We start from the raw sequence: 20,353 nt of genomic DNA on the forward strand, positions 1-20,353 counted from the left end.
GTATTTGTATTTAATAAACCTGATCTCAATATCGACATATTGAGCAAGATAATTAGCTTGAGGCTAGCCACTCGAGGCCATATTAGCCGCTACTCGCATAAAAGACCCGAAACTCTCAGAGCAAACTCTCAGCGATAGAGTTGCATTGTGGGTAATGTTGGCAGAGGGTTTTGACAGAGGAAGAATGTTTAAAATAAAAAAGACTGGTTATGATGCATATCATTTTTTTAAAGCTGTGTGTGAGTCGATGCTATTTCCGTGTGGTAGGCTTCTCTGGTAGGTTGTGACCTCTATCGTAGTCTTATTGGCATGGAGCATGTTTGTTAAACAGGATGTTGCAATATGGTCACGACCCTCAAACTCGCTGGTTGTGTATTTCTCATACATGACCCCCAAACCAGTAGACTATGTGGTACGTATTGCTCTTCACCCTAAAACAGCCATGCATGTATTGGTTTACCGCCCCGAAGCAACAAGTGGAAACTCACCTGAATGCTGGTTAGCGGTCTAAAGTGTGCCAGTTGCACCTGTTGGCCCATATAACACCAGAAGAACACGAAGTTCCGCTACATACATTTGTGTTTTTTTACTTTTCTCTAATCTTTTTTTTTTGCGTGTAAAGTTTAATTTAGGCCATTTAGGCCTCAAACTGTTATTTAAATGAACCCACATGAGAAGTTTACAGGAGGATATCACTTTCTGCTAACTGCTAACACTCCTACTCATCTGAAAACTCATGGAGCTCCAATATATCTTAATTTGAAAAATTACAGGCCTAACAAATAACTTAAAGTGAAGTAAAAAGTGCAATTTCACCTTAAATCTTAGTGCAGCATAAAATGGAAAGACCCAATTAAAAGGCAAGCACCTCAAGAATGTAAGTGCAGTACTGTACGTTCCACCCCTCACTTTGATGCTTAACTTTTACACCAACACAGACAAGATGTACTAAAAGTGCTCGCAATTCAATTTGAATAGCTGAGCTCGCACGTAAAGAGATCTTCAAGTAAACTGAGGGAACTCCGTCCGCTGGTGAAGAACAGTTAAAAGCGCCAGAACAAAAGCTAGCAGGGAGACCTTGAGTTGGGAATCTTTTGCACATAAAAAATGCATTAAGTAGTGTGGATATGTTTTCCACGACTCTGAAGAATTAAACAAAAACAGTTAAAGAGCACAGTTTTAGATGATCTGTGTGTGGTGAAGTAATTGAGGTTAAATGAGGACAGCAGCCAGTGTGCATCTCATTTATTTTCACCCATTCACACACTTTCCATCAAACAGCCACAGCTTACCCCAGAGCCAAAAACAGCGTACCATTACCCTTTAAATTAGAATACATAAATAAAAGCCGTTTGCATAAAACAGTTGCTGATGTACACATTCCAACTTGCTGAAGTACACGCTGATTTACAAAGACACTGACAATGTTTCTTTTGTTTCTTTTTTTTCCTCAAAATCTTTGTATGAATTGAGGCTCGTATTTTTCAGTTCACTGTCACAAAGTTCTTCCCCGTGGACAGATGTCAAGCCTTTGCATAACCAAGCAGGAGTAAACTCTGTTAGGGACAGTTCTTTTGTAGCTGTATACTATGTACAATGGTAATGAACCAAACAAAACAATAACAACATAACAACTAAACGCTGTTTGTTTTAACATTCATATTCATGTGCCGTTCCCAAAAACAACAAAGCAGATGAAGAACAGAGCTAGTTTGTTGTCTCCTTCCACCTTAAAAGACTGCAAGTTTCCTTGATTTAACATGTAGCCCTTAGCCCTGCTTGTCACACAACTATCATCCGACCAGAAAAGCACCAGACAGGCTGGTGGGAAACTATGTTCTCGTTTCTCAAACACTCTTCGTCACATTTGCAACACACACGTGCACACACAACGTCTTTACCATCCCCCCATTCAATCTAAGCTTCAGCCAACTCGAATCAAACTCTAATTTGCCTCCAGGCCTGTGGAGTGGCCCACTTTCTCCATCTAGAGGAGAAAGTCTGAACTACATAGTGCTTCTGTTCCACTGGGTTTCACATTTTTAAAAACTCCCGCCACCTCACGATTGTATTTTGCAGCTTTAAAAATAAGGTTTGACAATTAAAATGCAACAAAGCACAAACACGCTTGTTCCATCTGCTCTGAGCCACATTACAGTTCAAATAAAACATGAAATGCAACAGAGCCGTGACCCTAAATCCAATTAATAAACTGTACAATGTTAAGGAGCATTAAAGATGCTTGTAGTTCTTTCTTTATCTTCTTTTTTTGTTATGATTGAGTAAACAAAACACAATATAAGTCGAGGAATCCTCATGGTATCATGTAAAACTCTCCCTCAGGTTGATCAGTACTGTCCACAATGGAGAGAGGAAGGAGTGGGGGAGGGACGGACGTTTTTCTGTGATGATGTGTAGCTGCACTGTTGCAGAGCTCGACAGAAGAAACCCGTTCTGGCTGATTTGATCAAACGTCTTATAGCCGAGCGTTGAGGAAACCGGAGCTCAGGGGCCGGTGAGGAGGAAATGATTCCTCGTCAGTCTTACTCTTCATCTGCGTTTTTCAACATGAGGATGGAGTTGTAGATCTTCAGGGCAGGTCCCAACTTGATGACCAGGATCTTGACGATGTCCGCTTGGGTGAGCAGCAGGAAGGCCTCGCCGTCTATTTGCTGAAAAGAAGAAAAAAAAAGCTTTGCTCCACATCACTGCGTTTTAGATTCTTTAACGGAAGTCGATCCAGGAGAGCGCTGCAGGAATGACGCATTCTTGGAGGCCAACCCTGAAAGTTAGCATCACTGTGGCAAACACATGTTTATGATACTTACACACTTTGTTCAGCATTATTAATTGTCACCACCATTTTCATAATGTTTGAAGCTTGAATGCCATGGCCAGAAGTAAAAAGCTAACGTGAGGCTATAAACAAACTACGCCACGGTCACATGAGTGAGAATAAACACAACGAGGCGGACTTGTCAGCATGATGACATTTTGTAGTCTCAGACATGGAAACGCTTCAGAATTCACAAGAGGGGTATTTACTGTTGAGTTTTATAGTGTAGGACAAAATGTCTTAAGCTTAAGCTTGTGTTTAACCACAAACCTTATTTCAGTCGTCTCACCAAAAAACGCCTCAAGACACCCATTGACTTCGAGAAGAGGGAACTGGAAGTGCAGTTTTGCTGACTCATCTAGGGTTTTACGACTCATTCCTGCACCACTCACATATTTACCATCATTAAACCGCTGAGACAACATGGGAACACAGCACCAACGTGTCACCTGTGAATTTGTTCACAAACAACTGCTTATTTAGACATCCAGACATTATGGAGCGACATTAATATATTTGGAGTTTTAACTGTTCTTGTTCTCCACCAACTCTGGAGGGAAATGTCTGACTTCAGCTGCTAAATGCTTCACTGTGTTCACCAGCTAGTTGCTAACTCTGTCTTTTATTCATCTTTTTTTAAATCACAGAATACACAGAGTTGGCAGCAATACATACACATTGAATTTATTAAGTCAGTGCCAATTAATTGATTGGTTAACTGACCGATAGCATCTCAAACCTACGACACAGGCAACTTGTAGGCATCGTCTTTTTTTAAGTTGTTGACATTTTCCACACTATAAGATTCATCAAGCATTCTAAACATATTTTGTATCTATCTTTAATTGAACTAATCAGCATTTTAATTTTAAGTCTTTAAGTCAAAGAGTTGTTCGGTAGGTCGCAGTCTAAATAGGAATTCTAATAAGTGCTTACCTCTGTTTTAAACGTAGCAGCATGTTCTTTACATCCTGGAAGTCCTTTGACAAAAGTGGCCACCTGATGAAAATAAGAAAACAACTTTGTTTAAATCAATAAATGTTGATCTACTAATCAACCTGCGTGTACAACCTGTGCCTTTATTGAACTGACAGGCAGAAAGAGAAGCTCTCCTTGAACAATCATGCACAGTTGCAGTTTCCCTGAACAACTACATGCCTTCATGTTGGATGTGTGAATGAGGAGCACGTCAGCTTTTCATGTGCTGGCGCAGTGCGAGTGTGTAAGCATGTCTGACCTCCTCAGCGCTCCAAGTGGCCACTCTCTTGGCAGTCAGCCCCAGGACCTCCGGCAGCAGCTGGCAGTGTTTGTCCCAGCAGAGAGCCACCCGGTGGGGGGGAGAGGCAGAGAGGCCAGGGGAAAACACAGACTCGTGGAGGGCTTGCTGGAGAGAGATGGCTTCTGGAGAGGCTAAGGAGAGGGAGAGGAGGGAAGGCAGCAGTCAGTGGGAGCGAGTTGGTGGTTCACATGCTTTATTGCGTGTCATTTTACACACATTCACACGCACCTTTACCGTCGCTAATCTCCTCTTTGACGTAGTGCATTTTCAGGTATTTGGGAACTGGAGCAGTCCTGAACAAACATACAAGTTAGAAGTCATTCTCTAATACAAGAGAAGATCTTCTGCAATGAACTACAGCCGCACAAGTTGGGTGTGATGGTTTCACGACTGTACCGTTTAGGCCTTGTTCCATTGTGGCTCTGCTCACTGGCTCCACCCGGTGGCTCTGGCTGAGCGGTACGTCCTAAACGCTCAGCCTCCACTGCCAATGGTTTCCTAGCAACACAGACAACCCGCTCAAATACAAACCAATGAAAAGAGTGAAAGGAGTTCCCTTGGGAGTGTTAGTGACTTTAAAATATACAATGTGTAAGATCTGGCCAGAATCTTTGTTTAAAACATTCAAATAAATGAACTAACATTATACACAGAATGTGAAGAGGTTACATTGTTAACCTTATCCTTTAGTCCCAAGTCCCAGCCCATCCTGTCTTGTAATACCACTTGTACCTCGAGAGGTGATAATGAGTCACTGTAGCATCCAGTCTTCCCTCAGTCCAGAGAACAAAGAAGTAGCACTGAGATCCATGTCCTGTGGGCTTTTTGATTGTTTGTTTAAATCCATAGTGTCAGAAACGTCTGAACTTAGGAGTCTGCTCCTAGGGAATTGACTCCGGATCAGCAACACAGGTGGACCCCCCGGTTCCATCAGCCAGCAGTGACTCCTGGCGTTGAGATTTTTGCTGGCAAAATTCTAGTTGCTGCGGGCGCTAACTAAAAGGTTCTTCTCCCAGGGCTGTCAAGTGCCAACCACTACCCACAAAGCGAAAATACGAGTTGTTTCTCGTTTCTGCCACTATCAAAAGAGTACATGGAATGTACAGCCCACCTAGTGGCACCTACACACAAGTAGCTAACGTAAACACAGAGTACCAGAGGTGAAATGCTGCCCTGTATCTCTTTGGAGCTTCTGACCAGCCATTACACATTGCACCTTTAAAATGTGTTCATTGACAGCCGCAAACCTGTTCTGGGCATCTTCAGCTCCTTCCAGCTGATCGGGTGCTGAGGAGGCCTGTGTTGTGGTGTTTGTATGAGGATCGGGGCGACGCCCCCGTGGATGAGGGCCACTGACGGCGAGAGGTCGTTCTCCACTGAGGCGGTCTGGCAGCAAGCCCTCCTTGTTCAGATTCATCTCCGAATAGGGACAGCTCACCTGACTGCACACACACAAAAGACACACAACTTTATCCAAGTCGAAAACAAACTGCCGCATTTTACATTTGATGCTCTGCAAATTAGCAGGCTACATCAAATCGGAGTAAAAACACAGCTAGAAATCATCTTAAAGATTCAGAACTCCCACACACACAAGCAACACATTTACACTGCAGGCAGCCCACACAAGTATAATCGACATTTAAGAACATTGACTCTTTTCTTCTCCTCCTGTACCGACAACATACACAGTCCCCAAATATTGTTCAAATGAGACTTAACTATCGATGTGCTGTTTGAGCAAAAGTAATAGGATACGGCATAATATATAAATAATAATAAGTAAACTGAGGTTTTCCTTTAATTTGACGTTCACATACTGAGACAGAAAATGTATTCAGAATATGTCGGCTGTTATAATTAAAGAATATAAAATATATTTACAATGAAGAAAGTGATTTGGAAAATAATCTTAAATGTGCCAAACGACATTAGGACAATAGGAGAACGTCAACAGTATGTTCAACTAACGTGTAGTGGGTTCCATAGCGAGGTCCTCGAATATGGCCAACCCCGTTGCATCCTGGGGTGGGACAACCTTGTCCTGGGGCAGTCACTAAATCACTGGAGCCTGAAACACACACACACACACACACACACACACGCGCGCACACACAATTTTTCATAAAACTATGCAAACAACTGTAAGAAGACCATTTCCATTCATTATAGATTCACCCAGAAGTTAAATAAGCGGAGACAAACTGTGCTTACTGATCTGTTGAAATTACAATGTTGCAGCCTTCTTTTTAGAAACCTCGACTGACCTTGCTGAATATCAGCCAGGACAGAAGAGTGAGTGTGAGTGAGTCTCACCGTTAGGGTATTGCAGCGGGTGTCCGGTTTTCTGAACCCACCCCACAGGGTGCAAATCAGGGGAGTCTGTCTCCACCCAATAGTCATATTCTGAGCTCCAGCCATCAAAATGAATCTAGGTGAGCATTAAAAAAAAGTTAGACAGAAGCGGAGCACAGAACATGTCGAAAGACATCCAGACGAGGAGACACGATGTACCTTTAGTCGGTGGTCCTCTGTGTCTGCTATTGTTGCCACACGGATGAGCATGGGGTTCCTCTTATCCACGGCTTCCACTTTCATCCCAATCTGGAAGCCATGTGGAGGTCGCTACAAACACAGGGCACAACAACCGTCACATGACTATATCTATACTCCCATCATACATATTATCAGGCTGCGTGTACTTGTATATCTGTGTGTGTGAGAAGTGCACCGGTTTGAAAGCGCGAGCAGGAGCAGCCTGTGTGCCCGTCTCTTCCAGGTATTTCTCCCATGAGAAGCTCTTGGGTTGCTTATATTCTGGGGAGAGGGAATTAGATCCATTAGTTTCAGTCTTTTGACACATGTCCTGTGGATGAAACACTTGTAACAATCTGGACATCCACAGGAATTAACAGTGGCATGCATTTCACCATTAAGAATTGAATCAGCAGAAGCTACATTTGTATAAGCATTTATTTCAGATGTTAAAGATTCTGCATTCCGTTGAGTATATTAAAATAATTTATACTGACCCACGTGTGTCTTGGTCTGTGTCTTACCAGCTGGCGTGGTCAGAGTAAGCGCAGCGTCTTCACAGTATCCTACAGGATGGATGTATGGACTGCTAGCGTCACACCTTGACAAAAAGTAAAAACTAGTAAACAAGTACACAATAACAGCTCAAATTGACACTATTTCACTTCAGATCGGTTCAGGCTGCATAAACGCTGTAGTTATGCATGTTTGGCCATCTTTTCCAGACATTTTGTCCAATTTTCAAACTTGTCAAGACCTGGTCAAATAGCTTTCCATACTCTCCACATTTTAAGTACATAGGCACTATGCTGATGTTGTAGAGACATCAAAACTAGCGTAGATTTCACCTGGATTTAAAGCAATCCTCCAAGAAGACTGGAGGATATCTATCATACCCCTTCTTTCAGTCTTAAACCAGGCTCTTACCAATAATCATATGTGTCATCCCAGTTGTCAAAATGAATGAGCAGCCGGTTGTCAACGACAGCAGCAATGGTTGCTACACAGATCAAAGATGGGTTCTTCCTGTCAATCGCCTCCAGCTTCATCCCGGCTCGAAATCCAGACGGAGTCACAGACTGAAATAGACAAAATAAACATACGATAAACCCACGATATAAATACAATCGGATGGCTTGAGAGTACACAGGTTGTGTGTGCTTAATACTCACAGTGTTGAGACTCTTGAAAAGGTGTTTTGGGGCCAGCTGACCCCGACAGTTCTTCACATACATGCTCCAGCTAAACTCTCCATCCTTACAACCTACAAGACAAACACACTTAGAAAATGTGTTTCATAAAAGCATGGATATACGTGTCAGTTTGTGTGTGTGTGTGTGTGTGTGTGACTACCTTTAGGCAACAATAACTTATGCCCATTCTTCTCACACCAGCCAGCTGGTTTCATATCCCACGAATCAGCGTTGGCCCAGAAGTCATAGCATTCTGGGTAACCATCAAAGTGGAGCCGTACCCTATAGCCTTGTATCTGAGAGGCAAAGGGACAGTCAAATTCTGATTTACAAACGGCGATGAAGATGGATGTGGTCTAGTCACAAACAACTATTAGCACACGTACCTCTGCAACAGTGAGTACACAGAACAGGGACGGATGAGACGGGTCCAGCCCCTCCAGCTTCATTCCCACTTTAAAACTGTTCCTGCTTTGAGGAAGTGACTGGTGCTGCAAGACAAATGAACACCATAGCAAAGTCAGACCAAACACACAAAAACATCTGGTTATACTTTTTATGAAAGCATATGAAATTGGCCAGCATATGTGGGGGGAAAATACCTCTTTGAATAGTTTAACAGGAGCAGCGACAGCCCTCTCCTCTTCCAAGTAAGAAGGCCAGCTCCATGCCCGTTTCTTATTGGCTGGGGCAGTCACTAAGGGTTGGGGAAAAAATTACTCAAGTATTAAATCCTGAGGTTGGTGCATGAGGGCCACCAGCACATTCATGAAAAACCTACAGATGCAGATACACCTCCCCAGTTTGAGCCTAACTTAATTTAGATTGGCTCAGTTTACGTGACAATTTGCTTAAATTGTGATAATTTAGTATAATAAAGATGTTGTACCTTTTAAATGCATACGCTTTAATTTAATTGTGTCGTATATAGTGAGCCTGTAAATGCCTTGAAGTTAGTTAACCATGACACTAATTTGAAGATTTTCTAAGCAGCAGTCTAACATACCCAGTTTGGCAATTTTGGCACCTCTCTTGCCTTTGGTAGCTTTGGCCTTTTCCTACATAAGGTGAAACGAAAGAATGTGTCAATAATCAGAGCTATCAACTTTTTCCTCACCAACTTTCTCAACTTAGAGATAAAGAGATAAAATATCAGTATTACATTTTTTGTATTTGAAACATTGTTGCACAATCTATTACAACAAAACATCACAGAACACTTGTAGCTCTGAAAGAAAACAGCACTGGAGAACAATGTAAGACTTTGCTCCCTACCTCTGGTTCCTCTTGGTTGTCTTCCTCTTCATCACCAGAATCCATATAGATCTTCCTCTTTTTGCGCACACGCTTACCCAGCCGCTCCCCATCAACTGCTTGACTCTCCCTCGCTTCTCCTGGGGACGATCTGCCACTGGAGGGCTGCGCGCAAATGGAGCTACAGAATTTGCCCTGAAGGAGGGCGTCTCGGGGAACACGGCCACCACAGGCCCGACACCTGGACAATTCCCCATTTTGGCCCATGTCTGCGCTAGAGCCAACCTCAACAATGGGACCAACTTCCACACTAGGGCCCTCCGTACAAGGACCCTCTTCTAAAGACAGAAGCACAGGACCGGGGGCTAGAAGACAAAGTAGAGAGAAGGGCTGAAACTGAAGTTTGGAGCATTAAAAATAAACACTGCCATTCTTTACAATAATTATGTTGTAAGGGTTAAAAATGTGCTGTCATACCTTTACCTCGAGATGATCCTGGCTGACTCTGATTAGCTGGAGCTGTGGCTTTGCCAGTCTGCGATTGGCCCTCTGGGGGAGGGGTAGGAGTGTGAGACGGAGCCCGGTCCAAGGTCTCAGGCTTTGCCTTCAGCCCTTTGACCTCTGGGTCTGTGACAATCTCAAGTGTCCCAAATTCTGTCATGCGAAACTGAAAAATACAAGTGAGTTAGAGACAGATTTGCTCATCAGGGTGTCTCACAGGAGATTGTTGAGCAGTAGTGGTATGTCACCTCTAATTCATCTTGTCTCCTGAAGAATGTAGTTAGAAGAGGAAGCCTATCTATTAGTCAGCATTTTTTTTATTTTTATAAAATGTATTCTTTTTTTTAGACAGTTAGCAAAGGTGGTTTTAATTTAAGGCAACGTGTCTTGAACACAACAGGAAATCCTGCCCTTACAAATCTGTGCGGGGATAGAGACTCATGCACACACATTCCCACAATCACAGATGATCCTGGACAGGAACTCATTTCTCTCGTACCCTGATGTCACTGCCTGGCAGCGTGGCAATACCGTCCTTCCAGTCCAGAGCACCCATCATATCAAACTCAGCACCCTGGGAGGGGCCATCACTGGGTGGTGTGTCGGTCATTCCCACTCCTATGATATCCCCAACCTGCATGGACACAATGACAGTCACATTAAAGACATTGTTATATACTGACACAAAAGCATCATAGCGGACAACAATGCAAAAGGGGTTTAGCAGAAAGGTTCAGTCCACATCTCTGATTTAAATTATGACATTGATATCCGTATATTGGGCCGACTGTGCTTCATTAGTATAGTGAAGCAGACCCCCTGTATGGTTTTACCTACAAAGTGTTCCCAACGACAAATGCAGTGTCTCCCTGCACTTGTAAACAGCATTACCAAACATCACCGGTAGATGGCGACTGTGTGCTGGCTTGCAGGATACACCATGCACTTCGATTTCAGACAAAACAGTCAATAATAATATTGTTTTGCTGGTCATCTAACGGGGCTATTCGTGCACAAACGGTCGCAATGGGATGAACCTTTATCAGGATCATTTACAAACATGAGAAAAGATGTCTCAACTTGAAGTTAACCACACAAGTTCATCTTTTCCTTGTTTTAACAGTATCTCCTAAAACCGGCCGTGTGCCTTGCTATGAACAAGTGAGAGGGTCATTTGATTATCAATTTTAAAAGGAACACTGTTTCCTGCGCCGACTGGACAAACTTAAAAGCGTTTTAATCCGACTAATATTACGATATAACGTTTTAGTCTTGACGCATGTTCAACACCGAATTAAGGAGATATTTTCTGTTTGCATGGCGGTCATAACCATGTGAAAAGTAAACAACAGCCCGAGCTCGTGGATCTGGATTCAGTTTGACTTTGCATATGATACCTCAATTTTATTCTCGCCATAAATAAAGTGTGTGTAGGAGCGCCCATGATTAGCATTCGTCTTAGACAAAATGGCGGAGCATAGGAAGAGGCCACCAACACGTTTAAACTATGTAAATTACTCAAGTTACCCATTTAAACAAATCATGCAAAGGCGCTACGCGTCGAACAGAGGCGCGTGCTTGCCGTGTAATTTACTGGCTGAGTGTTTTCCGTGCCTCGAGTTATTTTCTTCACTTTCCCCTTGTCACGGAATGTCAGCTGCTAGCTAGCGCTGCCGTGCAGCTAGCAGCCAGCTAGCTCCCCCCGTCCATCTGAACGGAGGGCTGTAGCCGTAGCATTGTGACTGGATGCAGCCAGCTAAGGACGATCTGTAATAAATAAGTTTCCCGGATAATAACAATAGGAAAACGCATTTTACAAATTGCCAATATTTCGCCCAACCCCACACGACACTTACAGTTACAGCGCGCTGCTGTTTCCAGCTTCAACAATGTTGCTTGATTTATTTCTTCAATAGAAACTTGAAAGAAGAAAAAAAAAAAACGATTTATTTTCGCCGTTTTAAATCAGAGTGTAAATAATGTGAACTAACGCTAATTAGCCAGACGAAGGCCGCTTTTTCAAATTGTGCCACTGTTAACGGCAATAAATGAGTATTAACGCCCGTACTGTTTAAAAACGTGGAACTCACCTCGTTTCTGTTTTAACTCTTATTTAGAGCTGGATAGAAGGATGCGCATGCGTGCAAGATGCGCTGCCTGACAACTTTGGGTGTCGGAAAAGTTCAGTTTACTATCGGTGGTCAATACTCGGCCTGTTTACACTTATAACACGCCCTAAACTCCGTTCAGTGCCGATAAAACGAGTCACACCGATAGTCGGGAGCTCACGTCCCCCCCCCCTTTCTGCTCACAAGTACCCCCTCAGAAGTACGGCTGTGTCACCGGAGCGCAGTGTCTCCGTGACCGTTGGCGAGCGGTTAGTTGGTCCGGTTGTCCAGTCGGCGGTTTTTCGCCCCAATAACGAACCCGCCAGTCTGGTCAAACTGCTCATTTGTGTGTCACATTGGATGCAATGCGAACACAGGCGATTATCAGTTTGTACGCGCCGGTGCTAACTGTGGGGGTTTAAATACTCAGGCCTGTACAAAATAAAAAAAACACGAAATTATATATTTGTTTTTTCACCAAAAACGACCCAAATACGTTGCTCCACAAGAGTCAGGCCTGATTTGTTCCTTAAAACGTATGTGCTGTAGTGTCGGCTGCTTTGTAGGAGTGCTTATCTTCACCTGTGACGGTGAATGAAGTCGCACAGGAACGGCTTAGTTTAGCCGACTCAAACCTGTGAGAAACACTGCGTTTAACCTGCGTTTAACCCGCTAAATCACTGCTGCGGGGTCACGTTTGGCCGAAATTCAACATCCAAGCAGTCGGTGTGTCGGACTGCGTGGTGGCATAACTGGAGGTTTGCGTTATGGCTTTAACGTGACAGCTAATCCATTTCATTTAATAGTGGGGCTACTACGGCTGCTTATTCCTTCCTGGTGTTCTCAGATTGAGTTGAAGTATTTGTAGAGTCGCTAATAGTCCAAACACTCACGTTGAACCACATCATCTCCAGCCGTCTTGCTCACTCCCTCCCACATTGGGCGGTTATGCTTTCTCCGGTATAATAATAATAAAGCTCTTGATTTTATTGTCCGTTCTCGACATAATATTTGATGAAACGCACCAAGTCTAAACACACCTCGCCGTCGTATTAATGGCTACATATCAGCTAACAGGTACATAGAGAGAAAGTATTTATTCCAGTCAACAAAGGCCGCCCTGATACGAGTTGAGATGAGTTCAGGGGACGACGGTGGAAGCGGCGGCGGTGCTTTGTGTCCCGTGTTGGTCGCTAGATGGCAGGAGAAGTCCAGTTTTCAAGAGGATTAACGGGCTCGTGAATCGTGCTGCAGCCAGCAATTATTTAGTAATATAACAAGGACGAACCATGAGATGGCATTCAAAGGCAAAGCGGTCGACTCGAAGGTGAGAGATCAGTACGTGTGTGTCATGAGTAACGTCTCCGTGAACTGTCAGTCGGTGGGGATCGACTGATTGTGGAAATCAAGTGCGATTATGAAATGAATATACTATGACAAAGCTATGTTACGTCTGAAGTCTACGTTTTGTTGTTGTTGTAACATACGGATTATAATCCTAACTGTAAAAAGCAGGGTTTGCAGCAGATAGAGTGCCTGTCTGCTGCAGCATGTTAGCATGTCGGACCGCATCGCTTCAGGTTGGTGTTCACGCGGAAGATGTGCGTGTCGCCTGGTACAACAACTGAGATGTTGTAATGTATTCTGTCTCAAACCCGCAGACCGTGCTCTCCAATCTGCTGCTATGTCTGGTGATGTTTTACTCTCTTTTCTACATGATTGGGAGCGTGTGTTTCGGTGCCTTCAGGTAAGAATCTCTTACACGCATGCGCACGGGCGGTATTTTTTTTTTTTTTACTGGTTTTGTAGGCAAAATATGTCACGTGTAGTCCGCAGTTTGTTTTTTGGGGGTTGTGGGAATACGTACACAATGCACAGACAGCAGGAAGTCAAGGGGGTTAATAGGGTCCAAGCTGTTTATATCGCAGGGGGTTAATTTGCTTATGGATCCAACTTTGCAGCAGGTGAGATTTACAGTAGTAACTGTATCTACACCATGTGGCCGATCTGGAGCATCCATTGATCTGTTGCCAAGTAGACAACATATAAGGCTGAATGTTGTAAACACTTTGCAGTGGTTTAACAGACTTTCTTTACATTTCTGACAATAGTTTACCTTCTTATTGTTCATTTAATCTAGTTCTAACTTCTCCTTTAGGTTGGATCACTTTGACGGATTGATTCCATTCGACTTTAAGACCGAACCTGCTGAATCCAACTCCAAATACTTGGGTGAGCACCCTAAATGCAGCCACCATCAACAATGGGCGTGAACTTTTTTTTCATTTTCTGTATTTTTCCGCTGTTTATCTTCCTCAGTGAACCTCCTGTCCTTGGAGCTCACCTACTTTTGCAGTGGCCTTTGTTTTGCTGCAGTGGTGAGGAGGAGGGTGTGGGACTACGCCCTCACGGTCACTCTTCTTCATGTAATGATCACCAGTCTAGGTGAGCGGAACTCTAATGATACATCTATCTATGGACACAAATCGGTTAATGTGTTGTGAAACAGCACCTTTTGTTTCCATGTTGCAGTTATGTTGGAGTTTCCCATGGTGTGGCAGTGGTGGCTAGCTTTAGGTAAAACAAAAATCACTAGCAACTTATCTGTTAATTATTGATTTTAACTTTAGGAGTTCAATTCTTTTAGTTGCTCTACATTTTTGCTGTTCCACAGGTAGCGGCTTATTTCTGATGATATGCAACGGCCAGCTGATAGCTTACTTCACCTGCCAGAGTGACCAGAGCTACGCCTCCTTCAGCTTCTACTGACAGACAGGAAGCTACTCTGTGTATGAACTGTTTCTCAAACAGTCTTGTGGAGTGATGTAAAAAGGATCAGACCAGATGCTCTCATCCTGGAGACAGCCATCAGGTTCTCAACAGGGATGGAGCTTTTTGTGTTCGTCACTAAAAAAAGAAGAAGAAAGTATCCTTGGTTGGGGGTTCAGTGTCTTGCTCATTGACACTTCGACATGCGAACTATGGGGAGACCAGGGATCGAACCGGCTACCTTGTGGTTACAGCCGCCCCAAAAGACTTCTTACCTCTTCCTCACCAGCCCACATCAAGTCATAACTGGGTCCAATTGGTGTTCAAGTGTTTCCAACACACTGGCATCCTTAGGTTTTATGTAAATACCAATACTCTCTGCATATTGCTTGTGATACACAATGCCTCTGTTACTGTGCAGGATTTTAAAGCAGCCTGTGAAGTATTTTCAGAAACTTTTGAAACGGGAAATTGCAATACATGTTTGTAGTATATTTTAAAGATGAATGTTACGTAAAGCTGCTTGAGATTAAGTGTTTATTTTTCCATTTTCTTACACATTAAGGGAGCTAGGACTTGTGAAATAGTGACCAGCCTATTTCACATTATGAACTGATGCTTAAAATAACTTGTTACATAAAATATACTGTAATTTAGTGAGACATGCAGTGTTAGTGCAAGAATCCTTTGGCATTTAAAAATAGACTTTGATTTAACAATTTATGACATAAAAAAAATAAATATTTGAACTAAAATGCTCCCAGAGGAATTGGTGTTGTTATGAAACCGTCTCTGCTGCCACCTACTCCACTAGGTTCATGAAGGAGAATCCTGGGAAGGCCTTGCTGGTCCTGCCGGCCTGACACCGCTCACTCACAGAGGCATTGACAGGTTGTCGCGTGAACTCTGGGTCAATGTAGCTGATATCACAGGGACCAGTCTGGAGAGTCGAGAGGAATAAACACACACTAGACTACACTGTCAATTGATTCAAAACACAGATTGCTCTCCATCCATTTCTGAATCCCTCCTATAACTTCTGGGATGAACGGCATCGTGTTTTTTGTGCACTTACAAGGTCATGGCTCACACCTATGCGTTTGGAGACATCTCTTTCCAGCAATCCCTCTAAGAGTGAGCAGGCATCCAGAGACCCCCCCCCCCCACCCCCCTTCCACTACGCAACGTCAGAGGAGCGTGAAGTATATTGTCAAACATCTCTGCTTTGCTACGACTGTAAAATGGAGGCTGAGAGAACGGACAGGGAGATGGAGTAAGGAGAAGATGCGGAGGAAGGTGATAGGATGGAAAGATTATTTCACCTTCTCAACTCACCAGTCCATACAGCATCTCAAACAATACAGTGCTGGATTGTATGGGTGGCCTTGCAGCACCTCTGGAGCGAGGTACTCAGGAGTCCCACAGAATGAATGCATAATCCCACCAATGGCAACCCCTTCTTTACAAAGTCCAAAGTCAGTCAGCGTCACATGACCCTCACTGTCCAGCAGGATGTTCTCTGGTTTGAGGTCTCTGGCAGACAGATGGGACAGAAGTGTTGGTTTAGTCAACAGATTCCTGCAAACATGTATTTCAACTGATATTGCTGTTGTTTGTCTTTCAATGTTCTCTGGTTTCACCTTGATTTCACTTTACTGTTTATTTTTTAATATGGTATTGGAGGACATTGTTTTTTGTTATCAAAGTGAACATTTCATTGGGAATTCCCTGCATGAATCAATTAAACATGAGCAAAGAGTGAAGAAAGATTGACTTTGCAATGGCTTGGTTATTTGTGTGTGTGCGTGTGTGAACCTGTAAACAATGTCCAGAGAGTGGAGGTAGCCCAGGGCCATCACCATCTCTGCAGTGTAGAAAGCAGCCCTGGTTTCAGGAAAGGACCCCTCTCTCTGAAGGTGGTAGAAAAGCTGAGAAGAAACAGATGAGTGGTGGAATTTGTTTAACTAAATTGTATGAGTAGGCTTCAGAAATATGTTGCTATTTCTTTTGATTTAATGCTTTATATTTGTAAAAAAATAATGACCCAATATATGATACCAAGATTGCATTGTTTTGAACCTTTTGAATGGTTATGGGCAAAGTGAGACTGTCAATCATTTCAACCCTGTTTTTGACCATACCACAGTTGACAGAGAAGTAATTATGTTTATCACACACCTCGCCACCATTAGCGTAGTCCAGAACAAAGTAGAGCGTGTTTAGTGTCTGGAAAGAGAAATGGAGCCCCACTAGGAATGGATGTTGTAGTCCCTTCAGCAGCACGCTCCTCTCAACCATCACATGCTGCTGCTATAGAAACACAACAGTTACAGTAGATACAGTGGATAGATGGATGATGATAGATAGATAGATAGATAGATAGATAGTTTGCCTCTTTTCTTTTGACAATGATCTGTTTCGGAAGCACTTTGACACCATAGTAGCCTTCATGTTTTTCATATTCTGGCGAGCAGCACCTGTACACGTTTGAGCGGTGTCATTCATTTCCCAACACAAATCTCAAAAGGACAAATACAAAAATGTACAAGAATAAAAAAATCCAACCTTTCGAAAGCTTCCTTTGCCGATAACTTTGAGGTAATCAAAATCTGATGGTTTCATCCTGGTTAGCAAGACCGAAGAAAACGGTCACATATGTGTTCATAGGCATACTGTTGATCAGTAATTACTTAATTTGTGGTTAATACATGATTAATAAATGAACAGAGCAGTTAATAAGCTATAATAAATGCATGATTTAAAATGTGTTTTTGTTGGAACCACACATATATGTAAATGAACCATGCCACTGCTAAATGTCGTTGACTTAGGGAAGTGGTCAACTCCGTCTTTTGTCTGTCATCCTGTAGGTGGTAAAATGACTCACTGTGAGGTTTTTGTGTTCACTGAGGACAGAAAGGTCAGGAGGTCAGATTTAGTTTCTTTAAAAAACAAAAACCTCTGTACTCACCACTGTGCCTCTCTCGTCCTTCTCTCTTCTCATCCTGCTCTGTCTCTTCTGGGTGTCCAGACTTCAATCAAGAGGTCAGAAACAGTAGATATATTTTTAGACAGTAGATGTATAAATGTGGGTTTTCTTTGGTTTTAAAAATATCCACTTCAACCCAAACGTAAAAAGCTGTAAACATGATTTTCTTTGAGTACTTACTGTTTGCAGAACTGTTGACTGGAAACACATTTGTGTAGAAGTCACTGAAGCCAACTTTCTTCGCCTTGAGCAGAGCGTAAGCCAAGCAGGGGGTTAGCTAGTCCCTGACAGAAGAAGTCAAAAGATGAAACGATATTTAGCGTTAGATACTTAGTTAAGGCCTTGAATGTGACACAACGTTACTTTAATTAACTTATCGGTTTCAACTTAAATTTTACTTTAATATAATATTCGTATTCGTTTTCTAATGTCTTCTATAACGTTAGCTAACCGTTACTTTTGACTGTATTAGATGAACTAACTTAACGTAAATACTTTAGGTAAAACCTTTTAACGTAAACAACGCCGGTAAACAAGATATCCTTAATTTACCTGAGAAAAATGACACAAGCCCTCTCATTTTGTCATTGCCTGAGAGGTGTTTTATAAACTGACACAGAGGAGAGAAGAGTTTGGTTGGTAGTAAAGGAGCGCTGCCTTGTCCCAAACTTTCCACGTATGGCTGCTCTGTTTAAAGACCACTGACGTAGGAGACGCAACTACCTCCACAATGCTGCGTTAAAGTGCCCTCGGAGATCGGACATGGTGACGCGTGCGCACACGAGCGACTTAAAGGGAAATGTTTGCCTTTTGTATCTGATCTATAAAGCATTATAAACTATCAATAAATCCATTAATTTGAGATTATAAACCTTTCATAAACGGTGTCCTTTTTGAACGACGCACCTTAAAGGGAAATGTTTGTCTTTTGTATCTAATCAATAAAACATTATAAACCAGCTTATAAACCCTTTATAAACGGTGTCCTTTTTTAAGGGTCACCAAATTAATAGGCCTATATACTCCTCCTAACCATGCAATATATAGTCCACATTTACTTAAATAATACCACAGCGTAGCACATGGTGAGTAGCTTTAATCCATAGTACAAAGGGGTCAACAAAAACACAGAGAAGTAGGCAAAAAGTAAGGAAATACTGCAGGTCTTGAGGAAACAAGTTATCAACACATGAAGGCAGCGGATTTAGCTTGGAGCCTTGTACCCACTCGGTCGGGGAAGGCCCCAATTGATTTTGACCATTTTTTCTTTCTTTCTTCAGTCCTCTTTATTTGTCACAGTTTTGGGAACAATGTATAACACCAGTAAGTTTAACAGTGGGCCTACTCATGTAGGCTATTGCATTAATGTGCTTGTGTGCTAGCCAATGTGTAGAAAAAGATCAACACTGCACAACACACATTATTTTTGTATGACCAGAGATTTGCAGCTCACACTTTTCCTTTGAACCTTAGCATAGTTAATGGGTCATGGAAACTACACTACATGCGTAAAGTCATGACGGCATTCCAGCACATGACAGCCTTGTATCTGTCCTCCTGTCTCATGTGGCTGCTGCCCACCTGAGTAAGGACAGAGCCTGTCCACGCCATCACAGACCTAGTTTCATGCTTGTGATATATGATGAAACCCAGGGGCATCTAACATAGTGGCTGGTTGTTGCATCAGTTGCATCAGTTTATACACTCCAGACATTCAGACACAATTAAATTCAAATAATCATATTGTTAAATTCATAACTTTATATTAACATGTGACTATTTAATTGGAAAATATGCCGTATTGTCTTAAACTGGATGTGAGCAATGAATGACTAGCATGGTATAAGAATAAGAGGGTGTGAATCAGATAAGTGGGACATGAAGTGCAGATACTGAATAAGATCACGTTTGTTTCTGTGTCTGTTTCTAAATTGGGAGCTGCTGATCAGAGTTGGTACAGGGCTTCTTGGTTACTGTGACAGAAAGCTGATCCTTGAACAACAGCAGTGGGGAGGTCCCTCTCTGTTACAGTGCAAGCTTCGCCCTGTCGCCCCAAAGCAAACTGGTCTCTGCCGGTCTGACACCTCACTCCAACGGCACTAGAACTAGCTGGGGCTGTTTTTTGCGTCTCCAGGCATGAAACAGGTGACACTGAACACAGCGCATACATCTCTGCAGTCTAACAGCATTCCCACAAGAGAGGAAACCCAGCAAAGATTCAGCAGATCAACCAATGTCACCAGAAAGAACAAACTCGCTGCTTCAGCATCAAGCCAAACAGGAGGGGAAAGTTGAACCACAGTAACCTATGACTGCAGAATGACACCTAATACGCTGTGTAACTTCTAGTTTCAATGACATATCCATTATTATCAGCCTTCATCCTCTCTTTCCTTCATTATCTCATTCCAGAATAAAAATAAAACAAAATAAATGACGTTCATAAATGCCTTCAACATGTTTTTTTTATAGGGTGTTACAGATTATACGAGTTATTGGGTGTGTTTTATTCATCAAGTTATTTTATACAGTAGCATGAGCAGTTCATTTTTCATGCTGAACACACGTGACAGCAGTACTTATTCTGTCCTGTAGATGGAGGCAGGAAAGCAGAGCATTTCTTATAGTAGACTTAATTTATTTTTTAATGGGTATTTGTATCTTCAGAGACAAAAACAAAATGTCCATCAACCTGCTGTCCGTGAGCAGCTTTTTTTTTCCAATCACATCAGTTTAGCATCAGAAAAAGCTACATGTACATATTTCTCTCTGGCTTCTCTTGATGTGAAGCTCAGTGTACTTCACTGAACTTTGAAGTGGTCACCCAAGAGAAGAAAGCAGGATCCAACACCTATTTATTAACTACCTTTGAGAGCAACAGCAGAATAA

The 20,353-nt window shown here is 42.6% G+C and overlaps 3 protein-coding genes across 3 annotated transcripts; 1 reads left to right on the forward strand and 2 right to left on the reverse strand.

The window, feature by feature from the left end:
- Positions 1–1,230: 1,230 nt before the first annotated feature.
- On the reverse strand, positions 1,231–10,208 carry l3mbtl1b (L3MBTL histone methyl-lysine binding protein 1b; the record flags this gene model as incomplete). Its single annotated transcript, XM_079226990.1, has 20 exons — positions 1,231–2,672; positions 3,773–3,835; positions 4,074–4,246; positions 4,344–4,408; positions 4,512–4,613; positions 5,363–5,557; positions 6,087–6,186; positions 6,432–6,546; positions 6,630–6,740; positions 6,847–6,932; positions 7,175–7,251; positions 7,578–7,729; positions 7,823–7,914; positions 8,004–8,139; positions 8,230–8,334; positions 8,446–8,540; positions 8,850–8,901; positions 9,119–9,435; positions 9,581–9,764; positions 10,098–10,208. 20 exons carry the CDS (start codon positions 10,206–10,208, stop codon positions 2,544–2,546), a joined length of 2,460 nt encoding a protein of 819 aa, XP_079083116.1. The 3' UTR covers positions 1,231–2,543.
- A 2,789-nt stretch (positions 10,209–12,997) lies between these two features.
- LOC306745207 (putative transmembrane protein 244) lies at positions 12,998–14,511 on the forward strand. The gene is made up of 6 exons (XM_079227959.1): positions 12,998–13,033; positions 13,368–13,453; positions 13,865–13,938; positions 14,026–14,151; positions 14,239–14,283; positions 14,381–14,511. Exons 1-6 carry the CDS (start codon positions 13,001–13,003, stop codon positions 14,473–14,475), a joined length of 459 nt encoding a protein of 152 aa, XP_079084085.1. The 5' UTR covers positions 12,998–13,000; the 3' UTR covers positions 14,476–14,511.
- A 728-nt stretch (positions 14,512–15,239) lies between these two features.
- On the reverse strand, positions 15,240–17,097 carry sgk2b (serum/glucocorticoid regulated kinase 2b; the record flags this gene model as incomplete). The annotated part of the gene is given in 10 exon segments (XM_079227958.1): positions 15,240–15,415; positions 15,510–15,529; positions 15,532–15,648; positions 15,651–15,723; positions 15,811–15,842; positions 15,845–16,008; positions 16,291–16,403; positions 16,654–16,785; positions 16,868–16,936; positions 17,023–17,097. Coding segments are annotated over 10 exon segments (933 nt in total). The 3' UTR covers positions 15,240–15,277.
- Positions 17,098–20,353: the final 3,256 nt, after the last annotated feature.

The sequence above is a fragment of the Taurulus bubalis genome (assembly GCF_910589615.1).
Source record: "Taurulus bubalis genome assembly, chromosome: 12".
NCBI lineage: Eukaryota > Metazoa > Chordata > Actinopteri > Perciformes > Cottidae > Taurulus > Taurulus bubalis.